Below are 18,866 nucleotides of genomic sequence, written 5' to 3'. Positions count from 1 at the left end.
GTATGCCCGAAGGTAGTGCATTTTTTCATAAAGGTGCAGTGAGACACCAGAAGGCCTAGCTCAGAGGAAACTGTGAAACCCTGTTTCTCTGACTGGAGCAAAGTACTCCTGTGGTCCACCTAGGCCAAAGCCAGGTGACCCTGCTTCTTAAAGATCAGCAGAAGCATCTCCACCAAGTGCTTAGTGAGAGGCTTCCCCAAAAACCTACCCCTCTGGTTGGAGAGGCACAATAGAACTGAAGGCCACAGATCCTCCCACCTGACATTGGGGCAGGCCTCGATAACCTGCGCCCTCAGCCTTTATGCATAAATATAAAAAAAAAAAAAAAAAACGTATGCAGTGAAATGCTCATGAAAAAAATGTGAAAACAGTGCTATGTGGAGTAGGCACAGTGGCTTTTTGGTTTATAAGAATTTCTCCAGGCTAGCCAAAAGGTCTGCTCAGGAGGTGTGTGCAAAAACAAAAAAACAAGGTGACCTGTCCAAGTGCCAGCGAAACAATCAATGGTTTACCACTTCCAACGTTTTTTTGTTTATTTTTAGCACCCCTAGGGCGTCACTCCCAAGCGGCTCCTGTCCATTCATTGCTGGAAAAGCTTTTTTTTTTATCTGAGTGGGATCACCGAGATTAGCATTTTTTCCCTCTTAAAAAGTTTTCACACTTTATCCTATGGGGGAAAAATTCACTAAAGGTGGGGATACCAGTAATTGACTCTGCTATATCCTCTGTGAATAAAAGTTTGACTTGTCCGGCAGACAATGCTCAAATTCTTAGACATCCAATAGATGGCAAGTTGGAATTCCTATTTAAAAAAACACTACCAGGCTGAGTGTTTCAGCCTGCGCTGACGGTGATTGGTCGATCCTTAAGAGACCAGGTAAACAGGTGCTCAAGGTTATCCTGTTCAGCAGGCCCAGGATCTAGCAAGCTACTAGCAGCTTTATGTTTGCAATAGTCTCTATGAGAGATTCTATCCTTGGGGCCTCGTGCCTTCACTAAGCACCATGCAAGAAGCCCCTGGCTTGTCTTCCTTTTAGCAGTAAAACGGCTGTTTGGGGATGATTTGGGTAATGTATCCAAAGAATGTCTAGCGGAAAAAGTACCCCTTTTGCCATTTAAGAAAAGGTGTAAACGTATTTCATTTTTACAAGCTCCTTCTCTAGTGCCAGGGGCATCAGCCTTCAGGCAGTCACGACGGCCTCCGCCGTCAAATTCAAGGGTTAATCCTCAGGTTCAACTCCAGGGACAGAAGTCTTGGGGGAAGAAACTTATAAAATAAATACTAAAGGCGCCTCCTGCCGTTCTCAAGGGTCTGGCAGGAAGAGTCAAGACAGATGGAGGACTTTCTCAATACCTCCTGGGTACAGCTGGAGTTCCAAGAGTTCCCTTCTCCTCGTTTTCTCAGATCCTAAGGATCTGGAGAAAAAGAAGTCTTTCTTTCTTTCAAGCTTTGGACCATCTTTTGGCAAAAAAAGTTGATCGTAATGGTCCCCATAAAAGAGCAGGGGTTAGGGGTTTTGTTCAAACCTTTTTTCACGGTGCCAAAACCATTCTGTATCTCAAAGATCTAAACCGGTTCCTGAATATCTGCTCTTTTTTTTTTTTTTTGCATGGAGTCAATCCAATCAGGTGTCACCATCCTACAAGGAGGAGAACTTCTGGCGTCAATCGACATCAATAATGCCTACCTCCATGTGCCTAGTTCCCCGCTCACCAGTAATATCTACTTTTCAAGGTAGAAAAATCTTCATTTTCAGTTTGTAGCTCTGCTTTTCAGTCCATATACTGCACCTTGAGTGTTTACAAAGCTTCTGGCCCCTCTAGCCAGATTAAGGGCCCAAGGTTTAAGGATTATAATTTACCTAGACGATCTGCTCTTGATAGACCAGTCGGTAGCCCGCTTAGACCAAAATATGGTCGCCACATTCAACTACCTGAAATACCAAGGTTGGATTCTCACCCTAGAGAAATCTTTCTTAAAACAATGAAGGGGGCTAGAATACTTGGGTCTGATCATAGATACACCCAGAAAAGGGTATTCTTTCCCATGGCAAAGATCAGGAATTAAGGAACTGATTCAGGTGGACAAAGCAAAGAATCCTTCTATTCAACTTTGCATGAGGTTGTTGGGGAGGATAGTGGCTTCATTCAAGGCCATCCCTTATGCCGTCCCTTATGCTCAGTTTTGTTAGAGGCTGCTGTAAAACCGTATCCTATCTGCTTGGAACAAGAAGGTCCAAGCTTTAGATTTCCCAATGTGTCTGATTCCAGAGGTGTGCCAGAGCCTCAGTTTATGGTTAATAGCCAAAAATCTGCAAAGGGGAAAATCATTCCTACACTTACCTGGAAAGTGGTAACAACATATGCCAACCTTTTGTAGGTTGGGGAGTAGTCCTGGAAGAGGCAACTGTCCAAGAGAAGTGGTCCACATCAGAAATTACATTGCCTATTAACATTCTAGAGATTCGGGCAGAGCACTTGGCCCTGAGGGCCTGAACGTTCTGTCAGGATCCAATCCAACAATGCCACAGTAATGGCCTATATCAATCACCGAGGGGGCACAAGAAGTTGTGCGCCCCAGAGAAGAGGTGAATCGTATCCTGTCTTGGGCAGAAAACAATGTACTTTGCCCATCAGCAGTCTTCATTCTAGGAATAGAAAATTGGCAAGCGGGCTACTTGAGTCACCAGCAGTTGTTCCCGGGAGAATGGTTCCTTCACCACACTGTCAATATGTCAAAGATGGGGGATCCCAGATGTAGATCTGTTTGCGTCCAGGTTCAACAAAGAAATCGACAACTTTCTGTCAAGAACAAAGAATCCGCTAGCATGTGGGACAGATGCCTTGGTGTTCCCTTGGAATCAGTTTTCACCGATTTATGCATGCCCTCCTGTTCTGCCTGTGTTCACAACTTCTCCGCAGGATCAAGCAGGAAGGGAAGTCAGTGATTCTTGTGGTCCAGGAGATCTTGGTCTGCAGAGATCATAAGGATGGTGGTAGGGGTTTCATGGACCCTACCACCACGTCCAGACTGTCTCTCGCAAGGTCCGATATTCCCATCCTACCTTACAAATGCTACATTTAACAGGTTGGCTATTGAGACCCACATTCTGAAGAAACGTGGGCTGTCAAGTTCAGTGGTATCTACCTTGGTTAATGTAAGGAAGCCGGCCTCCAGAATCACATATTATAGAGTCTGGAAGGCATATGTCTCCTGGGAGTAATCCAGGGGTTGGCACCCCAGGAAGTATTTCGGGTAGAAACCTTGACTTTCTGCAGATGGGGTTAGAAATGAAGCTGATCTTGAGTACTTTCAAGGCCAGGTCTTGGCCTTATTGGTATTGTTTCAACGAGCACTTGCTTCACATTCTTTGGTTCGTAGTTTTTTTTTTTGGGGGGGGGGGGGGTAACACGGCTTAATCCCCCAGTTAGGTCACCCCTGAAGCCTTGGGACTTGAATTCAGTTCTGTCGGCATTAACATTAATGCAACATATTTTCTTGGTCCTTTTGACAAGGAAACTAGTTCTTCTGGTAACCATATCTTCTGCAAGAAGGGTATCAGATTTGGCTGCTCTTTCTTGTAAAGAGACATATTATTCACAAGGATGTGGTAGGATGAGGATGCGATACTATCTACCGAAGGTAGTGTCATTTTTTTTTTTAATCTAAAGCAGAATATTATTCTACCTTCATTTTCCTTTTCTATGGAAGAAAAATCACAACATTCTCTTGATGTGAAAGCAGTCTAGGTCTACTTAAAGCGGGGTTCCACCCTAAAGTGGAACTTCTGCTGATCGGAACCCCCCCCCCCCTCCGGTGTCACAATTGGCACCTTTCAGGGGGGAGGGGGGTGCAGATACCTGTCAAAGACAGGTATTTACACCCACTTCCGGACATAGACTCCCACGGGAGTCTAGGCCTCTTCCTGTCCCTGCGCGCTGTCTGCTGGGACACACACGGGTCCCAGAGACAGCGTGGACAATTCCTATTGCGCTGCGCGACTCGCGCATGCGCAGTAGGGAACTGGGAAGTGAAGGCGCTTCGCTTCACTTCCTGATTCCCTCACCTAGAATGGTGGTGGCAGCAGCCGAGAGCCGAGCAATCGATCGGCCTCGGCTGCCGGAATCGCTGGACCCCGGGACAGGTGAGTGTCCATTTATTAAAAGTCAGCAGCTGCAGTATTTATAGCTGCTGGCTTTTAATATTTTTTTCAGCAGTGCAGTCCCGCTTTAAAAGAGACTGCTCAGAATCGAAAAACTGATGTTTTGTTTGTGTTGCCTGAAGGTCCTAAATGAGGACAGGCATCATCGAAATATACTATTTCTAAATAGATTCGACAAGTAATCATTCTAGCTTATGGTTTAAAGAGGTAGATTGCACCCTCTCAAATCAAAGAGCAAATCAAGTGCACTGTTGTGCTTCGTGGGCAGTGCATCACCAAGCCTCCATGGTTCAAATCTGCAAGGCTGCAACTTGGTCTTCTTCAGTCTATACATTTACCAGGTTCTATCAGAAGGATGTAAAAAGATATGAGGTTGTCTTCTTTGGGCGCAATGTGCTGCAGGCAGCAGTATCAGTCCTCTGATCTCATGTTGTCCTACTTTGGTTGTGTCTCCCTCCCCTCAGTTTGCATTGCTCTGGGACATCCCACATAGTAATTACTATGGCTGTGTCCCGTGATGTACGATTAAGAAAATAGGATTAAATCATGGAACACAGGTCCCCCCCCCCCTTTCTGGTATACATGTATTGCTTTGCTAAAAAAAACTGAGGTACTCCCAGTAATGGGAGGGGTTATATAGGGAGGCAACTTCCTGTTTAGGGTGTGCCAGTGTTCATCACCTGAAGGTGACCTATAACCCACATAGTGAAGGAGACTTCAGAGCACCTAAAAAAAAAGTCCAGCAAGCGCCAGGACTGTCTCAAACAGTGGATTCAGCTGTGGAATCGGGGCACCACCAGTGCAGAGTTTGCTCAGGAATGGCAGCAGGCAGGTGTGGGTGCATCTGCATTCGCAGCAAGGTAAAGCGGGTGGCCTGGTGTCAAAGGCGGCAAAGAAGCCACTTCTCTCCAGGAAAAACATTCTGCTACAGGGATTGGACTGCTGGGGACTGGGGTAAAGTCATTTTTCTCTGAATCCTTTCTGATTGTTTGGGGTATCTGGAAAAAAACTTTGTCCGGAGAAGAAAAGGTGAGTGCTACCATTAGTCCTGTGTCATGCCAACAGTAAATCATCCTGAGGCCATTCATGTGTGGGGTTGCTTTTTAGCCAAGAGAGTAGGCTCACTCACAATATTGCCTAAGAATGCAGCTACGAATAAAGAATGGTACAAAAACATCCTCTGAGAGCAACTTCTAACCATCCAAGAACAGCTTGGTGACAAACAATGCTTTTTCCAGCATGATGGAGCAGCTTGCCATAAGGCAAAAGTGGTAAGGAAGTGGCTTGGGGAACAAAACATGGACATTTTAGGGTCCTTGGCCAGGAAACTCCACAGACCTTTTAATCCAATTTAGAACTTGTGGTCAATTCTCAAGAGGCAGGTGTACAAAACCCCCTCACAAATTCTGACAAACTCCAAGCATTAATTATGCAAGAATGGGCTGCTATCAGTCGTGATGTGGCCCAGAAGTTGATTGACAGCATGCCAGGGCGAATTGCAGAGGTCTTGAATAAGAATGGTCAACACTACAAATATTGACTGTTTGCATAAACTAAATGTAATTGTCAATAAAAGACTTTGGCACATATGAAATGCTTGTATTTATACTTAATACCATAACAACATCTGACAAAAAGATCTAAAAACACTAAAGCAGCAGACTTTTTGAAAATTAATATTTGTGTCATTCTCAAAACTTTTGGCCACGACTGTACATAATCACCTAGAGGTTTTTTTTTTTTCTCAAGTGGAGCTACTCTTCAAGCCTTCTCAGCCTTCTGATCCCAAAAAGTCTGGGGCTCCTGGATCCAGACTGTCCTTTCCTGGGGGTCCAAATCTGAGTTCCTCTTACCCACTTCATGCTTTCAAGCTTCCCCATTGTGATGGGCAGATTTGCTTAATACTATTCAGAAGCAAGGAGTCTCTAGCTTGTACTAACAGAAGAATGCATTCAAAGTGTTTTGTTTTTTTCCCTCAAACCTTTTACAGTTCCCAAACTTTCATTCTGGATCTAAAGGCTGTCAACTTTTTTTTTTCTATTTTTATTTTTTTAAATATAGTGTAAATGCACCCATGCCGGAATACACATTAAAGGATATGTTTACCTATGCTAAAGAAATACATAAATGCACATCTATTTGCAGGTAAAAAATGTGCATTTTATCTTTTTTTTTTTTTTTTTTTTTTCTTATTTATTTACACTTTGAACCTGGGAAGCATTGGACCCTCGATCAGCAGATCACGGGTGCCATGCAGGATGCCTGCAGACTGTCAGTGTAAGGATCCCCAGCTTTTTGTTACTAGAGGCAGCAGCAGGAGTGGTGACATGTGACTTGTTCCCAAAGGTAATCTGATCCTTTAAGTGATTCAGCTGCTGTATCGCAATCACTTGATGAGCCGCTACAGTACATATACAGTACTGTGGCAGGGCGGCACATGCAGACAATATTGTGCACATGTACCTCATTATGCCTGCTCCAGTTTAGGAGTGGGCTGCATGCCAGTACAGTTTTACTATAGTGACACTATACTCTGATGAAAGAATGAAGAAAAAAGTAGTGCATAAAGAAAAATGTGTAACTTTTTTTTTTTTTTTTTTAACATACTGCTACCAGCCAATGTCTCTGATCACTGCCACACCAGTCATATGATGACACTGTACTGCACTGGAGACAGTAAAAAAAATAAAAATAAAAAAAGTTTAATTCATTTTCTAAAAATCTGAAAAAACATTACAAAAAACTCGCCATGGCTCAGACTGTGTGAACTTTCCAAAAATGGGTTATTTACAACAGAAAGTAAAAAATATTTCACTCTATATGTGTGAAAAACAATATAAATTTAATTTGCTTAGTGTTGCGTGACCACACAATTGCCAGTTAAAGTAACAGTGCCAAATAGGAAAGATGGCCATGAAGGGGATAAAACCTTCCGGAGCTTAAGTGGTTAAGAGTGGTCATCAACCCTGTCCTCAAGGCCCACTAACAGGCCAGATTTTATGTATTACCTTGGGGAGATGCAGACTAGAATACTGCAATCTCTGACCAGCAAATGATGGCACCTGTCACGTGTTTCAGTTATCTTGCAAACCTGGCCCGTTAGTGGACAGGGTTAATGACCACTGGGTTAAAACGCCACCCTAGTGTTAAACCAATTATGTGTGTGTGTGTGTGTATATGTATATATGTGTATATATATATATATAATATATTATTCACAACACTAGCTATACAAAAATTTAAAGTTGAGACACATACTAAACAAATATAAATGTAAATGCGCTTAAAGAAATGTCTCAACAGATATCAAGCGTAATGACGTCACTGCCACAGACTCCTGCTGACACGTTTTGTCACGATAGGACATCGTCTGGGGATTGGCCCTATTTACCTTATTAAAATTTGCAAAAAAATACTGTGCTGTGGAAGCCATCTCTGTTTTGGTCTCATGAGCGAAACAGTTATTGCCTCAGCTGTGGAAGCCGGTATAGGTTGCGTGGAGACCTGAATCTTTTCCCTAATGCTTGGTGGGACTATCTTTATGGTAGTCATCTGCAGCTGGTAAGAGTAGAGTTGCCACCTCATCCCTTTAAACCCGAACACATATGAATTACACAGGTTCTGAGGCTAATTTCATGCAGATAAGGCACCAAGTGAGTTTAGTTATCACCTTAATCAGCCACAGAAACTGTGTAATTAATATGTGTTCGGTTTTAAAGGGATGAGGTGGCAACCCTAGGTAAGAGGCTTTGATACTCACTTTGGTGCGATTCACCTTGGATTTGGGATCTTTTCACTGCCAACTTGTTTGGAGCAGCATTTGCACTTTATGGACTTTGTTTCATGTATTCGTTTGGGAACTGATTAATACACTGTTTTATATTATCATTTGTGTGGAGCATTAATTTGCACTTTATGGATTTTGTTCGCATAATAGCATGGGATTTTATTAATGCACGGTTTTGTATTTATTTAGTGATCACGTTGCTTAATTTATACTGATTTTCACCAATTTCTTTTTTTTTTTTGTGACTGCTTTAGTTTTCTTTCTAACAGTTTTTCCACCATTACTCTTAGTTTCACAAAAAAAATTTCATTTTTTAAATATTTTTACAATATTGTATACAACATTATTTTGAGTGCTTAAGTGGGAATCATTTCAGCTTTATGCGAATTGTCAGGGATTTTTCTCTAAAATCTTTTTTTATTTATCATTATTTAGCACTGCACTTATATTTTTTTACTATCTATTTGGAGTTTGGTATCAGGCTTTATGGTGCTGGCAGCTTTTTACTATCTGATCTCTTTAGCGCAGCGTTTACCTTTTTGGTTTTATCCAATATCTGATTTTCCCCCTGGGGGATTGTGAAGAAAGGTGTTTTTTTATTTATTTTTTATTTTTATTTTTTTGCTCAACTTGGGGGAATTGGCGCTTTTTGGTCTTCCTCTGAATCAATGGTTGTAGGATAGCGTATGTGGAGGTTTATTTGTGTGTATGACAAACTATGTAAAAATGCTCCTATCCAGAGTATAACACATTGAAAATGTATAAATGCATCACTGACACAAGAAAATGCAACATGGGATCCAGAACTCAACAATCACGTGGCAGCTGGGAGATTGAGCCATCTCATGTGGTATTGCTAATTTCCAGAGGGGAATACATCCAGTCAGACCAGATATCTCAGAATTTTTATCCTGTTCATCTCTAATCCTGCATCTCTTCCTCCATTATTTTATCTACTTCCCTCTTCTAGTCTCAGATGGTAGGATAGCATTCTTGCTTCCAAAATTGGAGTATTAGACGATTTGTGGCATTTAAAAGATGCGGGTTAACCTTGTGTAGCCCTTAAGAGAGGAGGGAGTGTCGTGAAATAGGTAGTGTAGGATTGTATATGTCTGAGGGTAGTTTTTTTTTTTTTTTAATCTACCACAGCTTCTGTATCTTGGGGCAGGACCACCAGAGATGCATAAAATAACTTTATTGCGAGCAATTCTAACAGGAAGCCTAGCTCTGCCTCCCATTTCCTTAAAAAGTACAGTATTAACTTTTTCCTTAGGATTCTAAAGTTCTGCATGGAAACTGGCAGGTTGTTAATTGCCTCACTCCTTTTTGGGGGATGTTCTGGCCTTATTGGGCATCTAGCAACTACACACTTCTATCTGTTTGCCTCATCAGCACTATTTGTGCACCACTGGTGGCTGTATTGAGCACTCACCACCTGAATGCTGGAAACAGTTGTGTCAGAAGCCTTCATTTCCTCCCCTCCTCCGGCCACAACAAGCAGTCCTCCGGTAAGAAAAGGGGAAACTAGTTCCCCTCCTGCACCCCCAATGTTGAAATTAACCCCTTCGGGGGACCTATATGCTGAAAGCATTCCTTTAAAAAAAAAAACACGGCTGATCAGCGGTGGTTTTTAACACCACCACAAGCCCCCGCCACCATATAAGGCGCCTGAAGTCCGCCGCTTGCGCGGGAAAACACTTTCTTTTGAAAGATGGGGGGACTTAATTAGTGTGGGGGGGCTAATGGCGTCAGACGCTGCCCACACGTGGAGGAAGTTTTTAAAGCACTGTGTGTATAGCTGCTGCTGGCCATGGAGGGACACGTGAGCAGGAGGTGGTTTTGCTGCTGGCCATGGAGGGACGCAGGAGGTGGTTTACTTTAGGTTGGTGACACAGGCATTTCCCTTTGACACATTATTACTTTACCAGGCTGGGTATTAATAGCAGCTTATAGCGCTGGACTATAACCTAGCAGTGTACATTCTTTTTGGTAGTGTCTCTGCTTTTGTGCTTCAGGCTATGAGTGGAAAAGGGACCAGGAACTCTTCTAAAGGGTCAATGGTTTCACAATAAACTAAGTCCATTTCCAAAAGAATGTCATCCTCCTCTGAGAGTGATGCGGCTGGTCACATTGAGCCATCAGGGGAGACTTTTGCAGCTGCACTAGACAATTCAGTCCCTGTATATGTCACACAGGAGGTTTTCTCTTCTACCATTTGTAGTTTGGAAGATACTAATATATCCTCTTCTGAGGATCCTATTATAGAGGGAATAGCATTACAAGACAGGTTGCTTGTGCACTCTTACTAGTTTGGTTCGTTTTAAACCTTTTTTCTGATGCCTGCAGCACAGGCTCTTGATGAACCCACCTCTGGTCTGGGATCATTAAAACCTCCCCCATCTGGGGATGCTTTTCCCATTAATTTATGGCTAAAAAAAGCTATGTATTCTGAATGGGAACATCTGGATAAACAATATTATCTTCCCAAGAAATGGGAGTTCCAGCAACGGATGCTGCAATTGCCTCAGTGAAAAAAAGTCTCACGCGTCCGGTGGATAATGCGCTAATGTTAAAGCAATGTGTCTTTAGCAAGTTCAGTAGCGCAGCCGGTTCTTGTGGCAATTGGTGTATCTCAGTCCATAAAGGAACAGTTTGTGGAAATACTTAAGTTTCTACCTGATCAGCAGGCCCAGCAATGGGCTAGTGACGGGATCTGCAATTGGCGGACCTCCAGCTGTTGCAGAACTACAAGTCCCATGAGGCATGGCAAGACTCCGACAGCCACAAGCATGACACCCAGAGGCAGAGGTATGATGGGACTTGTAGTTTTGCAATAGCTGGAGGTCTGTTAATTGTATAGCCCTGGACTAGTGTATCGGATGCACTGTTTTCACAGTAGATTATATGAAGATTCTATCATTCAAGCCTCATGGCTTATGCTTGGACTAGTGCATTCTGTTCTGTGGCTGAAAAATTGGTCAGCCGAAGCACTGTGTAATAAAAAATAAAAAAAATCTCTTGGCCAGTTCCCCCTTCATGGTGAACGGCTTTTTGGAGATGATCTGGATAAAATACATCCAAAGGATCTCTAATGGGAACAGCTCTTTTACCAGTAAAGAAGGTCAAACATTTCTCCAAGGGCATTGGCCTCTAGGCAGTCTCGACGGCCTCAACCATCAGGTTCAAGGGGGAAGACCCCAAGGGCAGCACCAAGGTTAAACGAGATCTTGAAGCAGAAAGTCCACAAAGCAGAATGCTAAAGCCTCCTTATGAAGGGGCGCCCCCGCTTGCTCGGGTGGGGGGGGAAGGCTCCTGCAATTTTCAAAGATCTGGCAGCAACAATGTCGAGACAGATGGGTGGCTTCTTTGGTTTCTCTAGGTTACACACTAGAGTTCTGAGAGTTTCTGTCTCCTCATTTTTTTCTAAGATCAAATGTTCCCTGGGATCTAGAGAAAAGGTCTTTCTAGCTCTGGATCATCTATTATCCCAGCTGGTGATATCAGAAGTTCCCTTAGAGGAACAGGGCACAGGTTTTTAGTCAAACCTTTTCACGGGTCCAAAACCAAATGGAGAGGTAAGACCCATTCTAGATTTCAAAGATCTGAATCAGCACTTAAATATCCGATCCTTACGCAGGGAGTCAATCCGATCGGTTGTTTCCTTCCTGCAAGCAGGAGTTTTGGGCTTCAATCGATATCAAAGATGCATATCTCCACGTGCCAATATTTCCCGCTCACCAGAAATTTCTGTGCTTCAAAATAGAAAATTAACATTTTCAGTTTGTGGCCCTGCCATTCGGTCTAGCCACAGCACCACAGGTGTTCTCAAAGTTTCTGGCACCTCCTTTAGCCAGATTAAAGGCTCAAGGCATAATGGTCCTAGCCTGTTTAGACTATCTACTTTTAATAGATCATTCAGTCTCGGGTCTAAACCAGAGTCTGATCATAGCTGTAAACTACCTGGAATCTCTGGGTTGGATAATCAACCTAGAAAAATCCTCCATAAAACCATCAAGGAGATTACAGTACTTGGGGCTGGTCATAGATACCGTACAGAAGAAGGTATTCTTACCCCAGGTGCACTGGCAGGACGTCAGGGAAAAGTCCTGCCAGCAGCTTCTTTGGAGCGGTGAAGGAGCGGTGTGTTTACCGCTCCTCCACTGCTGCTCCCCATTGAAATCAATGTGGCAGCGCTGTAATATCGCCGGCAAAACGCCGCTATTGCGGCGTATTGCCGGCAGTTTTAACCCTTTCTCGGCCGCTAGCGGGGGGTAAAAGCGCCCCGCTAGCGGCCGAAATGCGCCGCAAATCCAGCGGTAACACTAAAAAATAGCAGCGTTTTACCGCCCACGCTATGGGTGGTGTGGTGTGAAAGGGGTCTTGCACGCAGTTTTACTTAAGACTGCTACAAAACACCATCCTGTCTGGAACAAAAAGATTCAGGCTTTGGATTTTCCAATATGCTTGTCCCCCGATGTACGTCAGAGCCTAATTTGGTGGTTGATATCCAGCAACCTCCAAGAGGGGAAATCCTTTCTGCCAGTATCCCGGAAAGTGGTGACAATAGATGCCAGCCTTCTAGGCTGGGGAGCAGTCCTGGAAGAAGATTCGGTCTAGGGGAGATGGTCCAAGTCAGAAAGGACCTTACTAGGACTGAAACAACTAATCGATTAATCGACAACTAATCGATTATGAAATTAATCGATTACTATTTTCATAATCGATTAATCGGCCAGTAAAATAATGGTGTTAAAAAAAACTAAAATTAGCTCTTGATAGTACAAAAAGAGCAAATAATGGCTACTGTAAAACTATTACTTTCACTGTTCTACAGTAAAAAAATAAACCCCTACAGTAGTGATTATCTGCTTTTTTTCTACTATAAAGGGCTCATTTTCATTTTTTTAACCCCATTATGTTACTAAACGTCTTAGACCTGGTTCACAGCTATGTGTTTATTGGTGCTTTTTGCAGAAATGCACTACAGTTCATTTACATGGTTTCCTATGAGACACGTTCACATCTGAAAGGGTCAGGGACTTTCAATGCAAAATGGTGCTTTATTGGTTCAATATACTTCAATGGAGAAGCTGCAGCAAAAGCATGTAATGCGTTTTTGCAGCAATTTGTGTTTTTTAATCTGCCCAAAAAAATGCAAAAATGCAAATTGCATTAAAATCACATGCGCAAAAATCAAAACGTACTGCAAAAAGCACGGCAGAGACAGATCAAAAGCAAACTGCATAGGTGTATACCGAGCCTTATGCTGGCCACACCGATCAATTTTCAGATGAGAATATTCAGACGAAAAATCTTTGTACATTCGCTGAATGAAAGAATTTTGTTTGAAATTTTCACTTGTTTTTTACATTCTGTTTTTAAAATGAATGTAATTTCTGAACGAAAACCACAAACACCGTCTGAGAATTCCTTTTGACTGAGAAGTTTTCTATGATTTCCAAATTTTCCTGTCACTGTGGTTGAAAATGAACGTCAATTTGACACACTTTTTTTTTTTTTTTTTTTAAGGTTATTAAACGATTAATCGAAACAATAATCGGCCAACTAATCGATTATAAAAATAATCGTTAGTTGCAGCCCTAGACCTTACCTATCAACATTTTGGAGCTTCGGGCAGTATGTCTGGCCCTAGAATCTTGGACAGTCAGATTATGGGATTGTCCTGTCAAAATTCAGTCCGAAAAATGCCACGGCTGTGGCTTACATCAATCACCGGGGGGGCACGAGAAGCCGCGCGGCCCAAAAAGAGGTGAATCGTGTTCTAGCTTGGGCAGACCACAATATTCCTTGCCTATCGCAATTTTCATTACAGGAATAGAAAATTGGCAGGCGGACTACTTGAGTCGCCAAAAACTATTATTCCAGGGGGAATGGTCTCTTCACCCCGACATCTTCCTAGCGCTATGTCAGAGGTGGGGTATTCCGGATGTGGATCTGTTCGCGTTCAGATTCAACAACAAAGTAGACAACTTTGTGTCGAGAATGAGGGATCCGCTAGCATGCGGAACAGATGCATTAGTCTTCCCTTGGACTCTGCCATTATGACCAGACCTTCTCGCACAAGGTCCAGTATTCCATCCTACCTTTACGGATGCTAAATTTAACAGTTTGGCTACTGAAACCCACATTCTAAATGATCGTATGTTATCTCCTTCGGTAGTGTCTACGTTGATTAATGCCAGGAAGCCGGCTTCCAGAATCATTTACTATAGTGTCTGGAAGGCACTATATGTTTCTTGGTGTGGATCCAGGGGTTGGCACCCCAGGAAGTATGTCATAGGTCCGATCCTTGATTTCCTGCAAATGGGATTAGAAATGAAGCTGGCCTTGAATACTATTAAGGTCCAGATCTCAGCCTTGTCACTGTTTTTTTTTTTTTTTTTTTTTCCCCCCAACAACCTCTTGCATCCCACTCTTGGTGTGTAGCTTATTCAGGGGGTAACACGGATTAATCCCCCTATCAAGGCACCTCCTAAATCCTTTAAGCTTTAGATTTGGTCTTATTGGCATTGCAGAATTGGCCTTTTGAGCCTTTATTGGGGAAATTCCCTTGGTTCTTTTGACAAGAAAGATAATCCTTTTGGTTGCCATTTCTTCTGCTAGAAGAGTATGGGAACTAGCGGCTCTGTCTTGTTAAGAGCCATATTTGTTCATGCATACGGATAAGGTGGTTTTGCGTCCTCATCCTGAATTCCTACCAAAAGTGGTGAAGGGTTTTCATTTAAACCAATATTATTCTTCCTTCTTTCTTCCCAGAGCTTCAATCTAGGGAAGAGAAGGCACTACATTCCCTTGATGTAGTAAGAGCGATCAGAGTCTATTTAAAGGCGAACGCTCAGGTTCACAAAACAGATGTTTTGTTTCTACTGCCAGAAGGTCCAAAAAGGGGACAGGCAGCATAAAAATCTACTATTTCCAAATGGATTTGTCAAGTGATTGTTCAAGCTTACAGCTTAAAGAAGAAAATTCCTCCTTTTCATGTTAAAGCACACTCACCAGGGCGATTAGTGCCTCTTGGGAGGTGCATCATCATGCCTCTGGCGTAGATCTGTAAGGCCGCAACTTGGTCTTCAGTTCATACATTTACCAGATTTGATCAATTTGATGTTAAAGGTTATGAGGATATTGCCTTTGGGCATGGTGTACTGCAGGCTGCAGTATGAGTCCTCTGGCCTCTTTTTTGCCCTACTTTTTTGTTGTCTCCCTCCCTTCAGTTGCCATTGCTATGGGACATCCCACGTAGTAACTACTATGGCTCTGTATCCCCTGATGTATGAAAAGAAAACAGGATTTTTAATACAGCTTACCTGTAAAATCCTCCCAGTAGTGGGAGGGGTTATATAGCGAGTGCACTTCTTGCCTTAGGGCGTGCCAGTGTCCATCACCTATCAGTGGCCCTATAACCCACATAGTAACTACTATGGCTCTGTGTCCCCTGATGTACATCAAAGAAAAGGATTTTACAGGTAAGCTGTATTAAAAATGGTGTTTTTTTTTTTTTTTTTTTTTTATATAGTATTTGATTATTAACTGGTGAGTTATTTGATAAATAGAGTTTATATATTCATTTTAATATATACATATACAATTTTTACTTTTAATATTTAATTTGATTTTAATAAATATTATGTGTTTGTTTTATTATTTTAATGGGATTATTATCGGTGCAGGGTTTACGGAACAAGCCAAAGAAAACCGGACATGTAAAACCAGACCTAATTGATGTGGATCTTGTCAGAGGTACAGTATGTAATAACATAATTACACATTTTTACATACTACAAAGTGACTGTTGTCTTTCTTCTAAATTGCTAGTTTGTACTAACATCATAGCAACAAAGATATAGTCAAACAATTTCAAACAATGTTTTGTTAAAATAGATGATGTGTGACAGACTTCCGTGTTTTTTGTTTTTTCTGTGGTTTATAGTTAGAGTTTTATGATGTGCCTTGACCCAGGACATTCACAGTGACACACTTGCCCGAGGGCTCTCCTAGTCTCTAGGTTAGGAGAATGTCAACATTAACAATAAACACACCTTACTTCTGTGTGCCTGTACAGATTTAAACCTCTCTAAACTCGCCTTTTTCCTGTTGCCCAAGTTACAAAAATAAGTAATGGGAAACTGGACAACTAGAAAGTTCCCAGCTTATTTAACCTTTGACAATATTAGTAGCTAGAACATGACTGTTGCCTTTTAAATGTTCAGTGCAACTAAACACTTATTCTAAGGAAAAAAAGCATCTGAATGTATTTCACATTGTCAGGCACACCAGATGAAGTAATTGGCAGCTTCAGGTTGAACTTTCAGTCGGTCAGAAACAGGAACAAGTCTGTCAGGCAAAGCAGGACCAATAAGCAAATGTGGCAATCTAAAACAGAATCATATAGTGATTTTAATACTCAAATCTGTTGCTGTGGATTACTGCATCCTTGTCTCTAGCCTAACAGTGCCATTGGTAATTCCTTATGTTCTTAAGAAGTATCTGCAACAAAATTGGAGAACTCGGTCCTAGAATTCAAATGAGTCTCTGGTTTGAAAGTTTATGAAGTTTTAACAAGAGACTGACTTGCCCACAGCAACCACATTCTTGTTTTTGGTTAGATGAGAGGGTTGTTCTGGACATTCTAGCCTTTAGGCATGTTAAACAGAAGTTTTTGTTTTTCTTCTCATCTGGCTCAGATTTGGGCACTGGTCCTTCAGGTAGTTGTCAGTTACAGACCATTTCCCACTCAATTCTGTGGCAAGTTTATTCCCAGCTTCCCACCTCTGTCACCCTGGCTGCTCCCTCAAATCAATTTTGTGAAAGCCATAAAGGGGACACAGGTCCTACTCCTATGAGGAGCTTTTTTTTTCCCTGCACCCCAGGCACTGCTTTTTCACAAAATTTGAGGTATGTTGGGTAGAGGGGGAGTTGTACAGGTGATGGCTTACAGCTTTTCTGTTTTTCCCGAATCCCATCTTCCTGCATTCGGCAAGTATAATCCAACTATTTTTGAACTCTTGTGTTCCTCAGTGGACTCCGAGAAGTAGATTTTAGGCTGGGTTCACACTGCTGCGGCTACGAGAACCGGATGTGATTCGCACCGCACTGCAGTGCAAATCACATCCGATCTCTGTGCGATGCGAGTTCAGCCATACAGATAGTATGGCTGAATTCGCATCGCACCCGCCCCAAACTCGCACAGGACCCTTTTTTTGGTACGCAGCAGAATCGGATCGCATGGGTGTTCACACCATGCGATCAGATTCCTGTCCGAGTTTGCAGATCGCTCTGCGATATGCGAACTGATCTGGGGGTGTCATTAACGTTTCACAGACACTCCCAGCAGTTCGCATAGGGCAGTGTGAACTGCCGCTGGGAGGCATGCGATGCGGGAACCCGCCGCGGATTCACGGCGTTCCCGCATCGCTGCAATGTGAACCCAGCCTTACAGTTAGTACAACATTTTATTATTGATCCAGCCACTTCCTGTAACAGACACAGCTTTGCAGCACAAGTGGCAGGGTTGAATAATGTCCAGCTTTAGAAAAATATTCCTATAGTGGCCAGTTTGATTCCTTGTCTATCCAGATGTTAAAAGCTGAAATCTAATTGGCCAATTTTTTCTTTTCTTTTTTTTTTTGGTGTAAAAAGACCACAATATTTTGGTAATATATTGCACAGCTTTTTAATGCTAATTTTCTAGCCATTTTTATGCTCATATATTATCTTACTTTTTTTTTTTTATATCAATAAAGGGTCTGCATTTGCAAAAGCAAAACCTGAAAGCCCATGGACATCTCTGACGAGGAAAGGAATTGTTCGTGTTGTATTTTTTCCTTTTTTCTTTAGATGGTGGCTTCAAGTTACTTCAAAGGTCATCTTCCTTTGGTTGCTTTTACTATATCTTCTTCAAGGTAAATGAAACATGCTCTCAACAAATGCTTGTTCTGTTTTCTAAGATGTGTTTTTAAGAAAAGAAAATGTATTTTCTTAAATTTTTATTTTTTTTTGCGAGTTATTTTAAAGCGAAACTCTCTCAATCAACATTAACAATTTTTTGATCCTCTTGCTGCTAGCATTCATATATAGATAGGAAGGTATAATTTACTTTTTTTTTTTACATTTCTTCAGTTGGCTAGGCCAAAATGCTGTCATACATCTCAGAAGTCTTTAGGGACATTTTTCTGTCTTCTTTCATCTGGAGAAGGGAAGAAAGGGCTTTCTTAGCTAGGCACACTCTCCCACCTGCGTGCCTGAGCTAATAGATTGCAGGAAGTAATTGCTACACAAATCCTCTGCCCTTACTCAAGGTGGCCACAGCTAGAAAGGCTAGGGGGATGTTTTTCAAAGTGATTTCTCAACAAAATAAAGCATAAGGACATGGATCGATTAGTGTTTTTTTTTTAATTTATTTTGCACATATGCGGCCGGGTGGGAGCCGTCTACTTCTGATAGGACGTTCAGGAACGTCCTTCAGAAGGAGCGGGATCGCGTGCGTGCGTGCCCGCGCAGCGGCGCGATCCCGATGTGCTCGTGTCACCCGGACATGGCGCATCTCAGATCGGCAGGGGGGCTCTGTGATTGGCCCTCCTGATCACATGACGGCTGTGTCCAATCACGGCCGTCATGTGATGTAAACAAACAGCCGGTTGCTAGGCAATCGGCTCCTCCTCTCCTCACACAGAAGTCATCGCTGGGGTGAGGAGAGCAGATCGCTGCAGCCGGCTGATGATCAGTGAGTATAAGCTGTTTTTTACAGCTTTTTACTCACTGATCACCAGTCTAGTGTAAACACACAACACACCACACAGTATAAACACAGTCCCCACACATGTCCCCAAAACATACATGTCCCCAAATAATAAAAACACATGTCCCTAATAATAAAAACCTGTCCCCCACATATG

General features: G+C 42.4%; 1 protein-coding gene across 3 annotated transcripts in view; it reads left to right on the top strand.

Annotated features, from left to right (window-relative positions):
* Nucleotides 1-18,866, top strand: part of PHTF2 (putative homeodomain transcription factor 2) — a 196,327-nt gene that overhangs the window by 82,978 nt on the left and 94,483 nt on the right. For all 3 annotated transcript variants that reach the window (XM_077472016.1, XM_077472014.1, XM_077472015.1), the window contains 2 exons: nucleotides 15,642-15,711; nucleotides 17,715-17,873. In XM_077472016.1, coding sequence (XP_077328142.1) covers nucleotides 15,642-15,711; nucleotides 17,715-17,873 — 229 coding nt within the window. The remainder of the gene's footprint in view (nucleotides 1-15,641; nucleotides 15,712-17,714; nucleotides 17,874-18,866) is intronic.

This window comes from Lithobates pipiens, unplaced genomic scaffold, assembly GCF_037356315.1.
Source record: "Lithobates pipiens isolate NorthernLeopardFrog02 unplaced genomic scaffold, aLitPip1_a1.2 Scaffold_8, whole genome shotgun sequence".
NCBI classification, from domain to species: Eukaryota; Metazoa; Chordata; class Amphibia; order Anura; family Ranidae; genus Lithobates; species Lithobates pipiens.
Note: the sequence above shows the minus strand (reverse complement) of the source record. Positions and strands in the feature narration are given on the sequence as shown.